The 22,143-nt window shown below is 27.3% G+C and overlaps 1 protein-coding gene across 1 annotated transcript; it reads left to right on the plus strand.

The window, feature by feature from the left end:
• Positions 1-2,141: 2,141 nt before the first annotated feature.
• On the plus strand, positions 2,142-17,506 carry LOC107454483 (uncharacterized). Its single transcript, XM_071188461.1, has 4 exons — positions 2,142-2,174; positions 5,575-7,275; positions 11,790-11,910; positions 14,196-17,506. The coding sequence occupies exons 1-2, from the start codon at positions 2,142-2,144 to the stop codon at positions 6,886-6,888; spliced, it is 1,347 nt and encodes a 448-aa protein (XP_071044562.1). The 3' UTR covers positions 6,889-7,275; positions 11,790-11,910; positions 14,196-17,506.
• The last annotated feature ends 4,637 nt before the right edge of the window (positions 17,507-22,143 follow it).

A 22,143-nucleotide genomic window follows, 5' to 3' on the forward strand; every position in this document is an offset into this window, starting at 1 on the left:
GTGGATATATATAACAGATGATTGGATAAGGGATGAAAGAGAGATTTAATTATTGCTTCCAACATTGCTCTTATACTATTAGGAGTATTTGTTTACGCTATATCGATTGAAATCATATCCCAAGTCGACAGGACTGGCTGTAAAGAAATTATAAAGTTTTACTGTTTAAAAAGTGCTGTCTTTACATAAACCTATTTACACATTGGCATCGCTGTCTTGACAAGAGGTATTTTTCCTTATGCATTGTTTTTACGTTAAAACTAATAAATTTTGAATTTCAATAAAACTAGCAGTTGCAAAATTAAAAAAGCATAAAGTGTAAAAGAGTGCAAGAGAAATAATTTCCGCATTACATTTTAATTATTAGTTCCATCAAATAGACTTATTTTTCATTGGGTAATATCCTTTCATTTTAAGAAAACTGCAAATGAAGAAAGAACATGACATTGCACGCATTGAAACTTTAAAAGTTAAATTAAAAGAATCAGATAAATAATTTGGACACTTAAAATTTAGAACTCTGCTAACTAATCATCAGAGAATTGTTATTTGTCAAATTAAGATTTAAAAAAAAGAGCAGATATTTCGCTCTAATCTCATCTAACTGAATTAGCTCTTTACAATCACTTTATTAAACTATTTGACCTACACTCACTGTGAAAAGGAAAGAAAATATAGCAATAAAGGACAGTTAAAATTTTACAAACTATGACTTTAAAGTGTCAAGGTCTCCGACGCAGTATATATGAGCTTGAGTATTTCGGATTTTAATTTGCAACTCATTTAATTAAACAATAACGGCAAATTAATAACGTCTAACGACATCGACTAATATCCTTTCAGATAAAATAGTTCTAGAAAAAAATGTTTCAAAAATTTTTATTAAACTAAACGGTTCCCTTAATGAGTCGTGTCATCAAATTAATTTAGGTTGGAACTTTTAAGTTTTTAATTTCAATTTATCTACCTAAACAACATCGTTATTAAAATTTTTGACACAAAATACTCTTATGGATATAAATTCAGAAAAAATTTGTTATTAAAATTGTACTTTTACTTATGAGTAATTATTGTAAAAAATTGTAGCCGATTTAGTAATTTAAATTCGAATATTTAATCTATATAGGATATGAATGTCCTATTGTGTGATAGTGATAGGGCTCAAAACGAAATATTAATATATAAAAAAGGGTTAAAATTCGTAAGTAAGCTAAAAGAATAATTTCTCATTTTAAAATTATCATAAAATCTTTTCAAAAAAATATAACCAGGCTTTGTATACTTTTCTTAATACATATTTTGTGGATTTCTGGTCCTAAAAATTAATTACATGTTTAGAAAATTTGGCACCACCTTTTTTTTTTCAGGCCACAAACCGAAAAAAGAAATATACGGAGCACCCTGAGTATTTTTTGATCTGATTTCGGCGTGCTTAAACCCAATCTTGTCTTAAGACCCTAATCTTAAATATGCTAATTAACCAATCAGGTTTTCGAAGTTACTCAACGGTGATAGGCAGAGCCGGATTATACCTTTCGTAGGCCCTAGGCACAGTCGTTTTTGGGCCCTCCCCTCCTTCCCCCTCTCCTCCCCTCTTTTCAAAATATATGCCAAAATTTTCTTGCATATTTTTTTTTAGCATTTTTATTAATATGGATTTTAATTTGAATACGACATTTTGCGTAGTTTGTAATTCGACAGCATAATACAAGATTTCGTTGAATCCAAAAAAGTAATATATTAGATCATAAGATTCTGCAAAATAATTTATTACCAAAAAATACTATATTTTTATTTGTATCTTCATAATTTTGTGCAAAATACACTTGTTGTTTTTAAAGCTAAATTACTTTTGTCAACAAATTTTTTTCTCCCAATTTTTTCGTAGGCCCCTGAATTTCGTAGGCCCTAGGCACGTGCCTAGTGTGCCTATAGGTTAATCCGGCCCTGGTGATAGGAAGTATGTTAACCGCATGCAGTTAAAATAGTTCTTAAAAATAAAACAGACTTGTGCATATACTAGGACTGGGAGATCGATTCATTGGTGAGAAATGTCGTTGTTTTTTAAATATCACAATAATGGTATTGAAAATATTTTTTCATGATATATCGTGAATAAGATAAATATATTCACGCGACAGATGTCGATCAAAGGTGTCGCAGACTGGAGTTGGGTGGGTATATGCCTTTTTTCAATAATAAGAAATCTCTTAAAGTCCCTCTCAATATTGCAGACAAATAATCATCCAAATAATCACGAATCATCCTTAATTAAAATTCATGAAATTAAAAAAAATGAGAAAGAGATGAAAAAAAAAACGCATTTAAGTCATCTTTTTGAAGACATAAAGAAGTAAGGAATATGTTTTGCTATGCGTGAAATCTAGAGAACTATTGTGACTGTGAATTTCAATTTCAACCCCCTCAAAATCGGACCCTTGCGACACCCATGACATTGACAAACATCGGCACGTAATAAATATAGAAAAATGCCGACACTTGATAAACGCTAAAATACCGACACTAGATTAATAGCGAAAAACAGCGACACTTGATAAATACAGAAAAATATCACCACTAGAAAAATTCTGATACTCCATGAAGAAGAAGAAAGCTTTTTTTTTCATACTATGTTTCACAGTTCACGGCGACAAAACCGTTGATCTTGGCATTATACCTTTTGCTGCTTGCGTGTTTTTATATCTTTTTTCTTTAAATCCGATTTTCCCTTAAAAAATAAATAAAAAGAAGAATTTGTTGGAAAATAACGTTAATTGAATTATACATATTTTATATTTAAAAAATCCATTATCTTATCCGGTCGTTAAAAATTCAGTTTAGATAATGTTCAATTTTTTAAAGTAAACATTTAAGATTTCTCTATATGAGAGGAAAAAAGACTATTTTTATTTGTTGCCAAAATTGATAAAGAGATACAGTTAGAATTCTTAAGTTCTATAAATTATTTCTTAGTTATTTAAAAAAATTGCTTCCATAAATGCTTAAAATATGTTTATTCTAAATTACATATTTTCTAAACTAAATTGTCAGAATTTTTTACGGAATATTTTCATTTTTCACTGCTCTATCATGTATTAAAGTTCTTCATTTTTAATATTTTTTTCTTCATGTATGTGAATGCATTTGAAACTAAACTAAAAAAGTGTTTCAAAGTAATATTTCAAAGCAGAGGTCTAAAAATATTCTAGAATAAAAAAGCCTTAAGTTAATCATACTATTAAGTTAATCATACTAATAATTTTCAAGCAGGCAACCTATGATATTCTTCAGACGATAAATTTCGAGTTTTGTCTGAAAGATACATTTTAACGGGATCTGCAAATAATCATTAATATATTATGGATTTAACATTGTCCATGTAGAATTAATTGTGAATTACATATAAATTTCAGCCAAAATTATCTCAGAACAATCTTTGTCATTTAACAGCTACAAGCAATAGGTAAAAAAAATCAAATTATTATTTTAAATTAATATTTTTGTCTATGACAAAAACTAATATTTGATATGAAATATTTAGTACTTTTTGGTCAACTTTTTCAGAACTTTTCGGCAAGTCAAAAATCGCAAAAAAACGTTGAGCACCACCTGCATCTCACTTTTATTTTTTATTTTATTTATTATTTTAAATACATGAAAACTAAACAAAATAAAGAAAATTAAGTGAAATAAAAGTAATTAAATACCAGAAAATTTTTTTAAAGAAAGTTTCAAATATTTATTATTTTAATTTTCAAATTTGGAACAATAGATATTTTTATAAAGTTTAATGATAATCAAATGGCAAAATAATTAATTTATCTGTAAGCTCATAATTTATGAAGAACTATAATTTTTTTCGCTCCGCAGTTTTATGGAGTTCAGTAAAAATTGTTATATAGAGGCAGAATAATTACATTTTCTTTTATTTGACAACAAATTTCTTTCCGATTGGGTATACTGTAGCCTACGTCACAGGTTGTGTTATTCCTACTAAATTTAACCCATAAACGGCATTTTCTGCGAGCCTAACTTAAAGCCACAAATAAACAAACGAAGTGTTTGATCGTTTAAATAGCTGCTCACCAGATTTTATTGCAGTATAAAGAAAAGTAATTGATATTCGATTTTTGATTAATAATTGATTTATGTGGATAGTGGCATAGAATTTAGCATTGCTTCATGGTAAATGTTATTCCTACTAAGTGGAAGTAGTTGTGTTTTTTTTTTATATTATACCCAATTAAAAGTGCATTTGCATACCATCTTTCAATTTTTTTTTTTTTAATATCATTTCTTGGTTAAAGACTTTTTGGTAAACACTTATCATAACATTTTAAAATTTTCAATGTATTATCAAATTTTGCCACTTTTTTAGAAAGAATATTCAATAATAGCAAGAATGGAAAAATTAGTTTAACTAGAATGAACGCAAAATCTCAAAATCCTTAAAATAACATTATTTAATATAATAAAGTTTAAAATTACACTTTTTTTTTCTCTTTCTCTGATTATAAATCAGTAATTAAGATTAGCTCTTAATTCATAAAAATAACTGTGATTTATATATCAACTTAAAAGACAAGAATGCTTAATTTATGCGTTGTTAAATTCGTACAATTACTCTGTTAATTTTAAAAATTATGATTACTAAAATAGTTATAGGGAAAAAAATGTTTTTTTCCTTCATTTTGACAAAAATATTCCCCAATATAATTAAAAAAATGAATTTAATTTATATTAAAGGCTCCACAAAATATCATAAAATATTGATATTTTCTAATGATCTATCGTGATATTAGAAATTCCGATATCGTCCAGCTTTAGTATGGATGGTTGACGGTGTAAAGCTAAGCACAGATGGGGTTAAAATTCCTCATAAAACGTACGGGTTACTACTTTCGATTGATTTTTACGCTTATGCTTGCCCTATGCCTCTACGTCATCCAATATTATTATATTTGACGTGTTTACCAAACCACAAATGAATTCGGAAGACACTACAAGCATGCTATGATGCGATCCAAAAAATAACCAACGGTGATATTTTACACTAATATAGCCAAGCAAAAGTATAACACACAACCTTACCATTCATTTATGTTGTGAGATTAATTTTCTTAAATTTGTTTAAGGCTTACAACTTGTTAGAATTAATAAAATGCAGAACACTCTTCTGAATGGTAAAATTACGGGTAAATTTAAACGCAACGCAACTCATGATAAAAAAAAAAAAAAACATCCTAGAATATTAGCACATCACCTCGTGACATTCACACAGCGCCTCGTAAGCATATTCTAAGCGGAGAGAGACACCGACAGTTTTCTAGATTTTTTTCCGGTTTTAGGAAGCTTGTTATATTTACATTCAGTCAACCATCCCTTGTTTACATTCAGTTAACCATTCATCATATACAAATTAAGAAGGGCCACTGTCACTGCATGCGGAAATTGCGATCGCGAATTCGGAGATGCGTACAAAATCTTGATTGGACAATTTTTGCATTTTCGAAAGAGCATTTGAGAAGTTGATTATTAAGTGTAAGTGTCTATTACTAAGTGTCTATTATTAAGTGTATCGCTGGTAGGGATTGGGGAGCAGATGCAACTACTCTTAGGACTTCCTACCAGGCTCTTGTTAGACCAATTCTTGAATATGGCTATCCTGTCTACTGCTGTGCTTCTCAATCTAACTTAAACAAATTGGAAAAGGTTCAACTGAGCGCCGCTCGCATCATCACTGGACTGAAACGTAGCTGCCCTTCAGAGATCGTTCTTTACGAAGCAGATCTGCAACCTCTTAACTTCAGAAGGCAAGCTAATTTAGTGAAATATTACAATAAACTTTCCAGTTTAGACCAAGGCAATTTAACTGCTATTTACCTAAATAATTGGACCTGCAATCAAAGGCTAAAGAAAAACAGTCCTTTTAGTCATGTTAAATCACAACTGTTAATCGCTGAAAATATTGAACCTCTTTATCTTCATAGCAATCTTAGTACTTGCTTGGATCTTTCCAATGTTAGTTTCCATGAAAGCCTCCCTACCATGCTTGACAAGAAAGACTGTGTGCCTGACTTCCTCAGACAATTGTCCCTGGAAATCATCAATAAAATCCCTCCAAACGACATCAAAATATTCTCTGATGGCAGTAAAATGGATAGACAGACTGGCAGTGGGGTATTTATTGAAACACCTCGAGAGAACTACACTCTTCATCAACGAAACCCCGATTTTTGCTCCGTCTTTCGAAGCGAACTAATTGCAATCGACAGGGGACTAGAGAAAATCTTGAGTGAAGGGCACCTTGGAAATACTTGGATACTATCTGACAGCCGTAGTTCAATTCAACACCTCAAAAATTGGGCCCTCATTGGAGATAAAACCAGTTTTTCGATCCTACAAAAAGTAAAGCTCATTTCCCAACAGCATGAGGTCCACTTTCAATGGATCCCGTCCCACGTCGATATCCACGGCAACGAGTTGGCTGACACTCTTGCAAAGAAGGGACTAGACCATCCAGTTCCCTCCACCTCAGAGCTTACATACCTTGAACTTTTTGCAAGGCAAAAGGCCCAGAACAAACAAAAGTGGCTGCTTCCACCTATTCACTACTGGTATAAAGCAGAAAGACCAGGACTCTCTCTATCTCTCCCTGGTGATAGGCAAACCAACACCTGCTTATCCCGACTGGCCAGTGGACACCTAAAAAGTCTCACATTTTCTGCAAATCAAAAAATCTTTCCTCTTTGCCCTAAATGCCAACAAAACCAGGCATCACCTGAGCACATCTTGAACTGTTTAGGGCTGGACTGGAATGACATTCATTCCTCTCCCATTCTGGTTTCGGATTTTCTGAATGTCAACGGATTCATTGATCTGGTCTGACCCCGTCAGACCAGATGGGAATTAGCAACAACAACAGAAGTTGAGCAGTGATAATGGTTTTTAAAATGACTGTTCTTTTTTTTTTTAGTTGAGCAGTGAGAATGGTTTTTAAAATGACTATTTTTTTTTATTACGCGTTTTTTCTACGCTTGCGCAGTTTTTTATCTGACTCAGTTTGTATCAACTGAAAATCAGAGCTCAGCATAACAATTGTTTGACCATGTAAGCTAAGAGCTAATATTTTAAGAGCATATATATTCAATAATTAATTCAGTGTCGAGTTGCAATCTGTTGCTTGTTCTGTTTCGTTTGCTTGTCATGCGATTCTTCTCAAGTGAAATATGTATGGATATATATATGGCGGGATATGGAAACATTAAGTTTTAGGTAGTTAATACAAAAGATAATCTTACATTCAATTAATGTGGAACTGAAATTATGCAATAATTTCCCCCCTAAAGATATGTTGCTTTTGGATTGTTTTCCTAAACGCCTATCAGTAATAAATGGGTGTATTATTCACTATTTTGTATCAATTGTAATAAGCTTATTCACGAACTTGACATGTATTGGTGTTTATTTTTTCTTCGTTAATATGAAAGAGAATTTTGTATCAGTTTGTTAATAGTATTTAATTCTTATTTTATAAGTAAAATATAAAATTCATGAATTTTTTAATGTGGCTATCTAAGTTTAAAATTATCTATTAAAAGAAAACTTGGTTCGTTTATAAAATTTTAATGTTGCAAATGACTCATAGATGAGTATCATGCTGAAATATTTTTAATTTCCAATTTTTTATAAGTTATATATCATTATAATTAAATAATAAACAAACATGTTAGGTATCTGTGAGCCTTACAATGAGTATTGGTTAAATGTAAAAAAAGTGTGTTTATATTCAAATTCATTTATAAAATTAAATTTACAATGACTGATTAACGAATTATTTTACCAAGTATCAATTAAAATTTGTAATTTCCTGAAAATTCTATTCAGTAAGAATTAGAATGTATATTGATCGACCAATATTTCATTTGGGGATATTTCCATGTCGTGATCTGTCGAGCCAACTACAATCGCCAAGGTGCCAAATAGATTTTAAACTTGCAAATTTCTTTAAAAAAATTAATGAAGATGTTTACCCGCAGGTGGCTACGAGTTAGACCTTTCGAGTTGGTCCCTTTCTGTGATGTTTTTTTTAGTTTCTTGCTGGCCACTACCCAGAAATTTCCAAGATTTTGGCAGTTATCCTGCCACAGATCACGCTACGGAAATCTCCCCTTTCATTTGTTAAAATTAATCTTTTCATCAATATATTTGCCACCTAATAAAGTAATTTTGAAATAGTTACGTAGGGATTCTAATTATATTGTGGTCCGACTGGTTACAATAATGCCATTCTTTTTGTTTTAACCTATACATTTTAGTTACTTTAAAATGCTTAATTTTTTTAGACTTTAAAAAATAAACTTTTATAAATAATTCTATAATAAAAAATAATGGAAAATAAAAAATAATAGAAAATAAAAATTTAAGAAGAAATATTTCAAATAAGATATATCTTCCTAATAAGATCTTCCTAACAAAAGAAAATAGATTTATAAATAATTCTATAATAAAATATAATAGACAATAAAAATTCAAGAAGAAATATTTGAAATGAGCTATATCCCTAACAGAAAGGTAATGGATAAATTCTTAATGATTTCAAATTAAAATTTTTTTTTAAGTTGTCAACTGTGAAATAATTTTTATTCTGCTGCTAAGTTACATTTGGCTAACCTTAATTTCCATTTGGCATTTATGTTATAGAGTTTTGGGTATACATATAGAGGCTATGTTGTTGGTATCCAACTGAAAATTTTCCTGTGACTTAAAAAAATATGTCCTCGTCATCTTTCTCTGGGATGTACATATAGTGATTTGGTCGAATTTTGAATATTCAGCCAAAAAAATCTGCAAAATACTGAATATTCGGTTGTCAAATAGCAACTTTATTTTAAAAAAGTGATAAATAAATATCTTATTGTCTATAAGTAAGTTTAGTCATTATTGAAAATTAATCAAAACATAACTTATTATTGATATGGGGAAAAGGTAGAAAAAAACAACCTTAAATGGAATTGTTTAAGATAATGAAATATTAAGAAAATTAGAACTATTTAAGATAAAAAAAAAAAAAAAAACTGTAACAACTATTGAAAAAATAAACAAACTCAAGTTGTAAAGTTTAAAAAAAAAAAGAAATAGAAAAAAAATGTCCCTTTAATTCATAAAACAAAACTTTAATGCTAAAAATATTTTATTAAAAAAATTAATTTATTAAATATTATTAATTTATTAAAATTAATATTAAAAATTATGAAAAACATTAAAAATGATAATGTCTATCAGATGGTCTAATGTCTATCATGGTTCAGTATAAAGTAATCTAGTTTCAATTCTTCAAATTTTGCTCTTCCATGTGTCTTTAGGAACATAAATTAACAAGTTTTGAAACTTAACAAATATGTGTAAAAACTATTCATGTTAATGTATAGTAAAAAATATAATAGGTTATTCTTTATTTTAAATCTATTAAAATTTCTCCCTAAAGAACTTTGTTGAGAAATAATTTTCCAAATTATAATTTGCCGAATATTTGACCAAATATTCAGTCAGCTGAATATTCATTACCTCATTAATTTTTCTGTTTAACGAATAATTTTTACAACGTAATTATGATTTTTTTTAACAGAGTGGATTTTGAAATTCAAAAAATATGCAAAATCAACTCACATTAAAAGGGTAAAGGACATGAATTAACAAGTTTTGGAATTAAAAAAATATGTGTAAAAACTATTTCTGATAATAGATATGATTATAGGTTATTCTTTATTAAATCTATTCAATTTTCTCCCTAAAAAACTTTGCCCAGAAATAATTTTCCAAATGATACTTTGCCGAACATTCGGTCGAATATTTGGCCAAATATTCGGCGAAATGGCTGAATTCTAAATGATGGCCGACTATTTGTTATATCCCTAATCTTTCTTTAAAAAAAATTATTTTTTGCAACTTAATTATAATTTTTTAAACAGGGTTTTGAAATTCAAAAAATGTACAAAATGAAATCATGTTAAAGTGGTAAAAACAATTCATTAGTATTTTTTAGTAATATTCCATTATTTATCTATCATAATGTAGAAATTTTTGATGCAACTATTTGCTGTTTATGACCTAAATAACACTATGAGTTATTGTTCAGTTATTGAAAAGAAAAACAAGAAATTGAATTGAAAAAAATAAACTTTGTAACATAAAAATAAGGAAAATAGCTGTGTTTGTTCTGATTTTATTTTAGATCTTTCAATTTTAACTTGCTATTACATTAGACATTTTAATTTTGACTTTTCATATAAAACTCTCATCATTTTTCTGTTGAATAGTAATATTAGAATTGTTGCCGTGTTTTCACTACTGCGTGAGAATGCGAGAATCTCGCATCATGTTCTTTTATTTTCACGCAATAAAAAATTATTAACGTGAGAAGTTCGCACACTCTATTAATCAATTTCAAACTGCACGAATTTTGGAAAGAATTTCGTCTTTTGCCATTTTGAATAAAATCCATTTCGCTTTTCTTCCTTGATCATTATTTTGAACATCGGTCCTTGTTATCTAGCTTCCCTATTTACCAGTATTGTTCAGAACCGGTGCAAACAGCAGAACACCAACCCCCCGAACCACGGAACCCCTTTCAGAACACATTTCTCTGCAACCACATGTTCACCATAGGTGAGGTTTCTTCATGTAAGACATTTGCATTTTTTGTGCATAAATGTAAGATGAACAAATACCTTGTTAAGGCGACATCTTCTACTCCGTAACGGACAAATGAAAATGAAGCAAATGTCGGTAGAAACGGTCAAAACAAAACAAATACCGATATTTTTCAGCCAAATAAATATAATAACTGATGAAAAAGTAGATATAGAACATTTTCCATATGAAGATGCAGCAAAAATATTCAATTAGAAGATGTTAAAAATGTATTATAATTAACGAAATAATTTTTTTCCGAGTCTATTCGTGTTTTTTTTTAATTTTTAGAAATCTCACTTAAATTTTTGAAATCTCACCCTGTTTTTGAGAAAGGGTGAGAAATTCTCTCCCATTTTTTTTTCTGTAATGAAAGCACTGTGTTGTTATTTGAAATAGTACCTATCTGTCTCCATTTCATGCTAAGTCAATTTTGCACTCAACCAAAATGATTACTATGTATTTATCATCAATATATATGTAAAAATGAAGTAATAAATGAAAAAAAAAATGGAAATCATACTTAATTTTAAATATTTCAAACAGTAAAAAATTTAAAATTAAGGAATTTAATATAAATTGCTCCTAGAATTAATAGAAGTAAACTAATAATTAATTGAAGTATAACATGATGGCCATCAGAGTAAATACTTATCAGTGACACTTTTTTCTAATTCTTAGTTATTGTTATGTCATATGAGAAGACCCAATTGCCTTTAATGTGTAGTCTTAAACTCTAAAAACATCCTGTATTGCTGAGAGCATTTATTCTGAGTGTATTAAAGCTTTTCTTTATTGATAAAGTTTTTCAATACCATTCTTTGTGACAACTATAAGTTGTATTTGTCCTTGTCTGTTAAGACACTATAGGTATATAATGTAGCATTTCATATATCAGCAGTGAGTGAATGTATGAGAATGCAATGAGTAGTATCATTTTATTTTAAGATTTACAATTACAATATTTTACAGATTTATTTTGCGTGAACCTCTTTTTCAACTATGGTTCATGAATTAAATGTGTTAAAAATATTAGTTTTCTCTATATTATTTTTGAAAGTTTGTGCTTAAAAAATTAATCAAAAATTAATTTTCAGTTGGAAAAGCTGACCACAAAAGTTTGCCTGACTACCGAGTTCAGTCCAGATAACCTTAAGTTCTTGAACACACAGAGAGCTTAGACATTTGCTTGTCAAGTGATTAAACTTTTATTTGATGGTAAAATGTTTTGGTTGTAGTTCTTTGTTGACTCTTTTGTTTATTTTGGAGGTACTCTCATGTTACAGCTAAGAATTTACTGTAGACAGCTAAGCTTCTAATTATAACATAGTTTAATATTTAATTAACAATAGTGCAAAGTGTTCTTTTTCTTTTTTTTAGGTTTTAATATATGTAAATATTTTATATATTATTATCATGTATCTTTCATTCAGTGTACAAATGTTAACTTATCTCTTATTCAGTGTACAAATGTTATCCTGAAATTCTCATTATTTATATTAAAAATTGTGACAAAATCATGATCAAGAAAGGTGAACTTTTAGTTTTTTTTTTTTTTTTNTTTTTTTTTTTTTTTTTTTTTTTTTTTTTTTTTTTTTTTTTTGGTGAACTAGCTAGCTTAAGCTCAAAAGCATAATAGTTTAAACTGTTAAAAATGTAAAAATTTCAATAATTTGGAAGCCAAAATACTTATTGTGCTAAGTAACTCATAACATAAACAGATTCAGTGATAAATTGCATAATTCTAAAAATTGAAATAGTAAATATGTATCAGTATTCATTTTATTCTCAGCAGATTACTCATTTGGTTCTTTTAAAATGCATATTTACATTTCATACTTAAAGTGCACTTTAGGAAAAGATACAAAATAGGCTGATTGTCTGAAGATGTTGTCTACACATATTTAGAATATAGTATCTCAGGTTGTATTCAGCTAAATCAACTGCCTAAATTTGCATTGAGCTTTAAAAATATTTCCATAATGAAAAGAAAAAGCCTCCTTAAAACGTATTGCTAGACAATAGAGCATTAATAATTCCACCTGAATTAAAGAAAATCCTATTTTCTTCCCTTAAATGGGTTTAGTGATTAAATTCTGATTTTAATTGAGCTTTGATGCAGCCACAGTTTGCACATAGGTAGATTTTTGTTTTTACTTCAGTTTTCCTTATTTCTGTTGAATTGAATGCTTACTTAATGCTTTTTTGTAAGGCTTTCTAATTTTCATTATAAGATTTTTTCAAACACTTTTTCACACTAGAAAATGTGTGCACATAATTAAAATACCATAATTGTAACTCATTACATTCAGGCAACTATTTGAAAAAATGTACTGCAGCTGTTATAGATTAAAATTTTAAAAAAGTGGTTGGCAAGATTTCATAAAAGTTGGAGCAAACTTGTTAAATTAGTTAAAACTTAAAAAAAAAAAAATTATGACAAATAATTGTCGTACTGATTACATGTATACTGAATCATCTATGTTTGTGGCAATAAAAAATGGATAATTTCTTTGAAAAACAGAGCAGAAACAAAATAGTTTTGCTACCACTTTTTTTTAACTTTTTTTTATGGATTACAGAAATTTCTAAAACGTATTTTTACATTAACCGCTTGCGATGTGTTAAAAGAAAACCTTTAATTACCTGCTGTACCTATATACTATTAATGAAATAAAAACTAATTTAAGTGCAAAATCATTTCTTAAAATTTAAATTGTTTTATTATGTTGAATAAAACAGTGAAGATATTCATTTAAAATATTAGGTAAAACTCCTGTCTTGCTAATCATAGTTTTGATGACTTTCAGAATTTTTATTTAATTTATTTTAAAATGTAATTTCTAATTTTCATTACACATAGTTTCTTTATTTAAAACTTATTATTTTTTTAAAAAAATTTTAAATTGAAATCTGTAAATAGAATAAAAAGAATTCTTTGTGTAAATTATATTAACATATACTATTAATTTCTTAACCAAATCAGATTTAAATTGATGAAGTTATAGTGTATGTTATTAAAGAAAAACTGCTTAAAGTTTGCTTTAACCTCAAGATTCACATAATTCTCGTGTATGGTGGGAATCATAAATAATGATAATTCTCTAATAACCTATAGTGTGCAGGGAATCGAGCACACTGTAAATTTTAACGTGTCAAAACTTATCTCTTAGTAATTACAGATTTATATTATTTATTTATTTTTATAAATCTGGATAAATTTATATATATTTTTTTCTCATATTGGTGAAATTAAATTTTTCTTATAATCCTGTGTTTTGTATTTAAATAAAATTGCAAAATAGAATAATTAATGTACATTTTGATCTTAATTTTTAATTATTAGAAAAATTCTAATAATTACAAAAAGTCTTCTGCATTTAAAAAAAATTATGGTTTGATAAGTATATAAATTCAATACTCTATCATATTATTGCACATTTTAAAACTGAATGGTCAGCTTCTACATTTGTTCTTATTTTTATTTGATTCTATGATTTCAGGTGATTAATAACTGCTTGCTTTATCTCTGAACCATGTCAACGGATGTCCCTGAAGCTCCTGAAGCTACATGTTTGTGTGCTGGACAGGGTGCTATACAAGCAAAATTGCGACCTGGCATTTGGATTCCTGGTATACGCTCACCACATCTATATGAAGAAGTGTGGAAAGTTTCTGCTAATCCAATAGTTTGCTCAAAAGATATTTTACAAGCAGTGACAAAACTTCATAGGCGGAGCCTTCGGGGAAATGTTTTTACCATAGAGTATGTGGAAGAAAAAGCTGAAAGAAGTGAGATTGAAATTTTAGTATATGCTCGATGTCGTAAAGTATATGTTATACACTTGACCTTTGTAAATGAGGAAACTGGTGGTTGCATTGCGAAAGTCAGGTCTTTTTCTAGTGGACTTTTTGCTTCATGGTTTCCTCTAAATTTCTTATTTAGCTCTATTTTCTTTTTTATTCCATATTATGATTTTGGCAGAAATGCAAATTGGATAAGCATGCTTAAGAGTCAAATTACTATACCTATTGAAATCGTAAAAAAAGGAAGAAAATGTTAATTTTTTTGTTTTTTTTGTTATGCTCCTTGAAAAACTGAAACAGCTTTTAATCATTTCTGTTCAGGATTTATTTCAAGAGATTGTGTTTTGTGAATTTCAATCACAAATTTTGTGTTTAATTTTTTGGTTTAATAGACCATTTTAATTTTTTAATATATTTATAAAAGGTTTACTTAACATGCATACTTAATAATATTACATTATTTTTTTGAAACAAGTTTTTTATTGATATATTTTGTTGAACCTTATCAGAATATATATACCTCTTTTAAAAGAATAATTCTAAATTTTATTATTAAAATTACTAATGAATTTTGTTTTTATAAATTATTTGTTTACGTTAGTTGCATGAAAAGTACAAGAGCTTATTATTACATTTAATTAGTTATTTTTGTCTTGAATGGAAAATTATTTTTAATTATATTTGAAAATCATCAAGATTTATCTTTTTATCAGAATAATTATGATTTTTATTATTATTAAAATTGCTGATGGATTTGATTTTTATGAATTGTTTACATATGGTTTTTATACATAAATTTGTTTATATATAGTTAGTTATTTTTGTTTTAAAATGATAGTATATATTAATTAAATAAAGAAATTACAATGATTTGCCTTTTTAAAGTTTTTATTTTAATTAGGTATTATTTCTTTTATTTTAATCAAAATAATAAGATTTTTAAAGTTTTGCAGCAAATTTATTTGTTTATTTTTTTTTGTTCATTGTAATTTGAATTGACAGTATTATTTTACTACCAATTAAAAATAAAGTAAAAGAATAAAATCATAAAGTTTGTAATTGTTAAGAAAGTATATTAAGTTGATAGAAATCTTTTAAAAATAGTCAAAGTTATTTTGTGGTCAAGCTGACTGCATTTGTCATTTTAAAATTGAAAAAACAGTTTTATCTATTATCCTATTTTTAAAACAACTGTCCTAAAAGTACCCTTTTTTTTAAATTAAAAACTAAGTGTGTGTATAATTTGTATAATTCATTTGGAGGGAGGGGGTAAATTTTCAGTTTATTTTTTAAATGAGTGCTGACATCTAGTCAAAAATAACTATCCTTTAGCACACTGTTTCCCAAACTTATGACTTTTGTGCACTCTATCTATTTTTTCTTAATGCTGTCTACCACTAATAAAAAATTAGGTACTGCCACCTAGTGTATATATTGAGAATAAAATTTTTTCGGGTTTGAAATAAAGATTGTTTTAATCTTTTTAACTTGTTACTTTTGAATATTCTAGCTTGAAAATATGTTTTAGTAAAGCATTTATGAATAAAAAAATAAAGTTTTTTCTTTTGTGTACTACAGATAAATATACTCCAGATTTTCTAATGATCTGCATTGAATATTGTTGTGTTGCAATTTTTTATAAATTGTTAATTGTATGATAATTTTTATAAATTCTTTAAAATTTTAATGAATCTTTGATATAGTAATAATATTTCAAATGATTTTATGAAGTATTCTAGATGCATTGTTAAGCATACAATTGATGTGATTTAAGTCTTGAAATAGTTAACCAACATTAAATGTGTGTTTCAAAATCATCAATCTCATAATAATTGTTCAATATGTCTTTTCTCTTCTGCCCCTCAATATTTTCTTCAAAATTTTTTCTTCGTTACCCTATAATAATTGCCCAATAAGCTTTTCTCTGTTGTCCTAAAATGGTTGCCTAATTATAATTTCTGTAATTACCATAATAATTGTAAGAATTGAACAATTCAACAATGACATTTTCACTAAAATATAGTTTGATAAGTAGACCAATACATTTCAATGAAATATATAATGTCTTTATAGAAACACTTAAACCAGATGCAACTTAGTGAATATTTGGTCAAATGTTGTAGTCATTTTAGACATATTCTGTTTTTCTTTTACTTTGAATTACTTTTTTAAAATGAAAAAGCAGTAAAAATTAAGCTTATTATCAAGGTATGTAACTCTCATACTAATTTAGTGTATCAGAAAATCACTTTGTGACGCTTAGAGCAGCGGAAACTTGGTAGTATATATTTGCAATAAATTTTATTTGTTTGATGATTGTTCAGAATTTTAGTTGCATTAATGAGACCAAATTTAAGACAGAAGTATTTACTATAGTAATGAAATATTTAACTAATAAAATACCAATGCAATCAAATGTCTATGTAATCCATTTTTTCTATCAGGCAGAATGAACCTGGAATATTTAGAACTTGAAATTATCTTGAACCATATATTGATTGGTAAAGCTGACAACAAACTTGAAATAATTGAATATTTTTATTTTGTTAATTAATAAACCCTGAAACACCTCAAGTTAAGTAATTTGAAAAAGTAAACTCTAAACTATAAATATATTTCATGCATTGTTTCATATTTAAAATTTGAAATATGTTATTTGATTAAAGCAGCAAAAAAGAGCACAAATTAAGGTACAAACATTTGATTTTATGAATGAAAATGTATAATCTTGTTAAAATATTTACTATATTTTTCAATGTGAATACCTATGATATTTCCAAAGCAAAGGGTGCAGATAAAACTGCCTACTTCTTTACCATTTATATTTTACGATTAAATTGTATAATAATAAGAAAATTCTGAAATGTGATATTTTATCTGTATGAGTGCCATCAAGAAAAGTTTGTAAATATGTTTAAATTTAATAGTTTTATAATGCATTATATTTATTAAATTGTTTGAAATTGCATAAGCTATTTAAAATAAAATATTATTTTCATATTTAAAATAGTATGTTTATAATGTTTAAAAACAGTACAATCTTAAGCATCACAGTGTCTCACACAAGCATTTTTGTATACACTTTTCAGTCTCTTTGCCAAAAACACAATACTATAAAATATAGATGAAGTATTCAAAAATTTATAGAAATGAAAATAGATAATGTATTTGGATGAAAAATGTTTTTTAAAACGTAATTCAATGGGAAGGACAAATTGAAAAATATCGTATTCCAAAATAATTCAGAAACATTTAATATGATTGATAGTATTTGAATTTTTTATTAACAAATATTTGAATTTTTATGTCTTAATCGCATAATTTTGATTAGATGCATAGGACTATCATACTCTGCATTTAATCATGGAAATTGCTTACTTAAATTGATTATGCAAAGACTTCTATTATCCAAACAGCTTGGAAAATGCAGTTTTAAATGTTTAGATGTATGTATTTCAGCTCTTCTACAATATGCTTCAATTATTGAATTTTTTATTTAACAAATTTTATTTTGTCCTGAAAGCACACAGTGCTTTCGCTATTTTAAATAAATTTTGGGCATGCAAGACTACATTAAATGAAACAAAAATATGCATATTCAACTCAAATGCTAAGTCAGTACTTTTATGTAGATCAGAAACCTAGTATAACTAACAAATACAATTAAGTTACAGGTTTTTATAAACAATTGTGTCAGAAAAATTCTTAGTATAAAATGGTTTCACAAAATATATAACAATGAATCAGTAGTTATAATCGATAGAATTAGAAATCAGAGAATGCAAATGGCGTTGGGATCGGCACACTGTAAGAAAATTAGAAAAAATTCAAGGCAGGCACTGTGCTGGACATCACTAGGTAAGCAAAGGTGGGATACATTTAAAATGACAAGACACAGAATTAGTATGATTGAATTAAAGACAATAAACTTAACATGGAAGGAGATTGCTTGACGACCAATAGGGTGAAATAGAGAGTCAGGTCGAATACCCTATGCTCCTTACGGAGTGAAGAGGTATAAGGAAGATACTTTGTGCTGACAAGTTTATTCTTGTTAGCTAGCTCTTTGAGGCCTTATTAATTTTATGTATAAATATAATATGTTGCAAAAAATATATGTTTAACTCGGGACAAGTTTTCATTGCTGATCTCCTGAATCAGTACAGAGCACTCTCCTCAAAAGTATTGGAGAGCTAATGGCATGTTAGCCATTATTTGACACAATTTATACACAATTGACATACTTTACTTTGCGTTGGACGGACATAATATGCAGAGTAAACATTATATAATATATAAAAAAAGAATTTTTTTTTTAGAAAAAAAAATGCTGTTACATTTCAGTGTAATTTATAAAATATTATTTAGAATTATGCATATTTTCAAATCCAATTAACTTAAATGAACATTATTGTTCAATAATATAATATCAGTATGGTTCTTTTTTTGTTGTGGCTGAGAGTAGACTTAGGACCACAAAGGGTTAAGTTTGTTAAATAATCCTCCCACCAGTGGAGTCGTGTGTATGAAGGATAGTAACAAAACAGGCAAGCCAATAGAGTATGAAAATGTAAATGTGTGTAACATGTTATCCATCAAATATAAAGATCTTGTCAAATTAATTTTTATAGAAAGTAATTACATTAACAAATAATGAATTCCGTGAATTAAAAAGTCTAGTTGATTCGAAACATGCAATTCTAGAATACACAGATTGAACTAATCACTAGAATACTTGAATGGGATATTTTCAATTGCTTTGGAATGCAAAATGATAGTTGTATGAAAATATTCTGAATAAAATGCATACACTTATCCTTACAAAATATATATATTATTACATAATATATATATTATTACATAATATATATATTATTACATAATATGCATATATATGATTAAAGAGATTTTTAATGCATGCAAATATATAATTAATCTTGTGATACATACCATTGTATATTATTGAAAAAATTTAGTATCTTTATCACTACTATATTTCTTGAACATAAGACATTTTATATTTACTATAGTTTACATTGCATGATCGATTAATTTTAATATTAAGATAATTTTAATCCCTACAATGAATTAAGAATTTTCCTCTCTCCTAATCTTTATTAAGGTTCCATATTTTTTATCTGTATGGAAGATTTGTAATGTTTTGTTCAGTTTTATGTAAAGGCTCTGAATATACTTATATATTACAGTAAAAGTAATTAATCAGCTATTATTAATAATAACCAAATATGTTTAATGATTAATCTTTTAGAATTCATCACATTTCCTGTCTATTACAAATAATTACTAATGAAGTTTGATTAATATAATAATTTTCAATGCATTTTGTAGGAGATTTCCTAGTGTGCATAGGTAACGGTATTTTCGAGTGCAAACAGCTAGAAAATGTTGGTTGTTTGATTACTTGACTGGAGACGCCCATTTTTTGTGCGCATTGTTCATTCTTTGTACAAATGCTTTGTGCTAGATATTGATTTTTTTAAAATTGTACTTAACCTTTAAAATCAAACTAATAAGAATAGGGTCCCGTCAGTGGCACTGAACTTCAAAAAAAAAAAAAAAAAAAAAAAAAAAAAANAAAAAATCAAAAAAAAAAAAAAAAAAAAAACATTAGTTAGTATAAAATTATAACTTGCATTAGAAAATGGCACTTTGCATTAGAAAATGGCACTTTGCATTAGAGCAGTGGCACTTTGCATTAGAAAACATCAGTGTTGGGTAAACCAAGTAATTGCTCTCACTTCCCTCGATTAATTCAATTATTAAAAATAAACATTCATTAAGAATAACCGTATTTCATAAATTGATATTTTCATAAATCTTTTGTAACGATATCCAAATTTATGAACTCAAAATATGACAAATGTTATGAGTCATGAATAGAGGTGATATAAAAAACAAATTGAGCTTTCAAACATGTTTTTTTTTTCTTAATTGAAACATAACTAAAAATCAGTATTTCACATATTCCTATATTTTTTTTTAAACTAATACAATGGCAGATTTATTATCACAACACATAAGTTTATAAAAATTGATTTCAAGTTGAAATTTCAATAGATTATGCCTAATTAATCACATGGATCAAATTTCATTGACAATTATTAATAATAACAGATTAATGTGATTAATAGGCATTATTTATCACATTTACCAAAAAGTGGTTGTTATTAATTAATCGCCGGTTATTATTGATAATAACTAGATTTATTACTGTAACATATATACAGTGAGACAGAAAGAAAGATATAACCCTAATAACTTTTGTTCTAATAATCGGATTTTTATGAACTAAATACTTTTGATGGGTTAACTAGTTGATCGGACCTCAAATCGGCTAACTAATTTCAGCTAACTGTTAAGTTACGGAATCAAAAAAGGTTCATTTTCTAGTTAACCATGCTTTTTTCGATTGACGGATTTCATTTCTGGACTATCAAAATATAGGGGACAGTTTGGTCAGATGAGCGGTCAAAAGCTTGTCCGAAATTTTGACCTTAATGTTAATTTCACTGAAATTAACACAATAATTAATATTAATTTAATTGTTTGCGTAGTGCCCCATATCTTGGAAACTTTTTAAATGAAACGAAAACTTTCTGTACATTATTATAAAATTCTTTTACCTAAAGGCAATTCCACGTAAATAAAATTTTTTAATAAATACTTTTACTATTTTATTTAGTAATAGTGGTAAGTAATTAAATTTTAAATCATTAGTTACATACATTTTCCATCATTTTAGACTATGTAGTTTTAAATGACAATAAATATATAAATAATTCTAGCAAATAGTTTTTTAGTTATAAAATTCATCTGAAAAATAGTATTTTTAAATATTTATTTAAGGACTATTTGACCAATTGCTTTCAAAGTTTGTATTCTGTTTCCCAAAATTACTAAGTTAAAATGATCCAAAAATTGGTATGCCTTACAATTAAAATTATTTTCTACTATTATTTATAAAAATAATAATTATTAAAAATTATTTGTTTTATATTTGCGTAAACAAATTTCATAATCTTGTGCAAAAATTTCTGATTTGCTTAACTCGTTTCTGAGATAGGTATAAGGAAACGCAAAGGCATTGAAGGACTCATTTTTTAACAATTAACAGTAACATTTTAAAAATTAACATTAAGAAAGTCATATTTTCAACGCTTCTCATGTCTAGGTCCTGATTGAGGTCATATTTTCTAGATTACAGCTAGCCCTTCTATTTTAATAGTCAAAAGTAAAAAAAAAAAAGAAAATAACACGTATGTTTATTCAGAGAAGGCACATTTTTGTATCTGATTCCGTAGCTTAACAGTTAGGACTAATCATTATAGTTAATGTCTACCATTTGAACGGTTAAGATTGACACTTCGTTTCTGAAAGTCCGATAATTTTGAGAAAATGTTATTCAAGATGATGTCTTTGTTTAATTTTTTATTTTATTTTTAGGACACAGTATGACACATTTTAATGATAAACGATTTTGATGATAAACGATTAAGATTGACACTTCATTTCTGAAATTTCGATAATTTAAAACCAAAATTATTGACGGTATGTCTTTATTTGTTTATTTATTGTGCACTGTGCCACGCGTTTCAGTGATAAAGGATCTCCCTTAAATGTAAA

This window comes from Parasteatoda tepidariorum, chromosome 2 (genome assembly GCF_043381705.1).
Source record: "Parasteatoda tepidariorum isolate YZ-2023 chromosome 2, CAS_Ptep_4.0, whole genome shotgun sequence".
NCBI classification, from domain to species: Eukaryota; Metazoa; Arthropoda; class Arachnida; order Araneae; family Theridiidae; genus Parasteatoda; species Parasteatoda tepidariorum.

Coding starts and splice junctions, on each gene's coding strand:
- LOC107454483 (XM_071188461.1), top strand. CDS start 2,142: ATGTCGATCAAAGGTGTCGCAGACTGGAGTTGG. Junction 2,175..5,574: donor GTGTCGCAGACTGGAGTTGG/GTGGGTATATGC, acceptor TCTATTATTAAG/TGTATCGCTGGTAGGGATTG.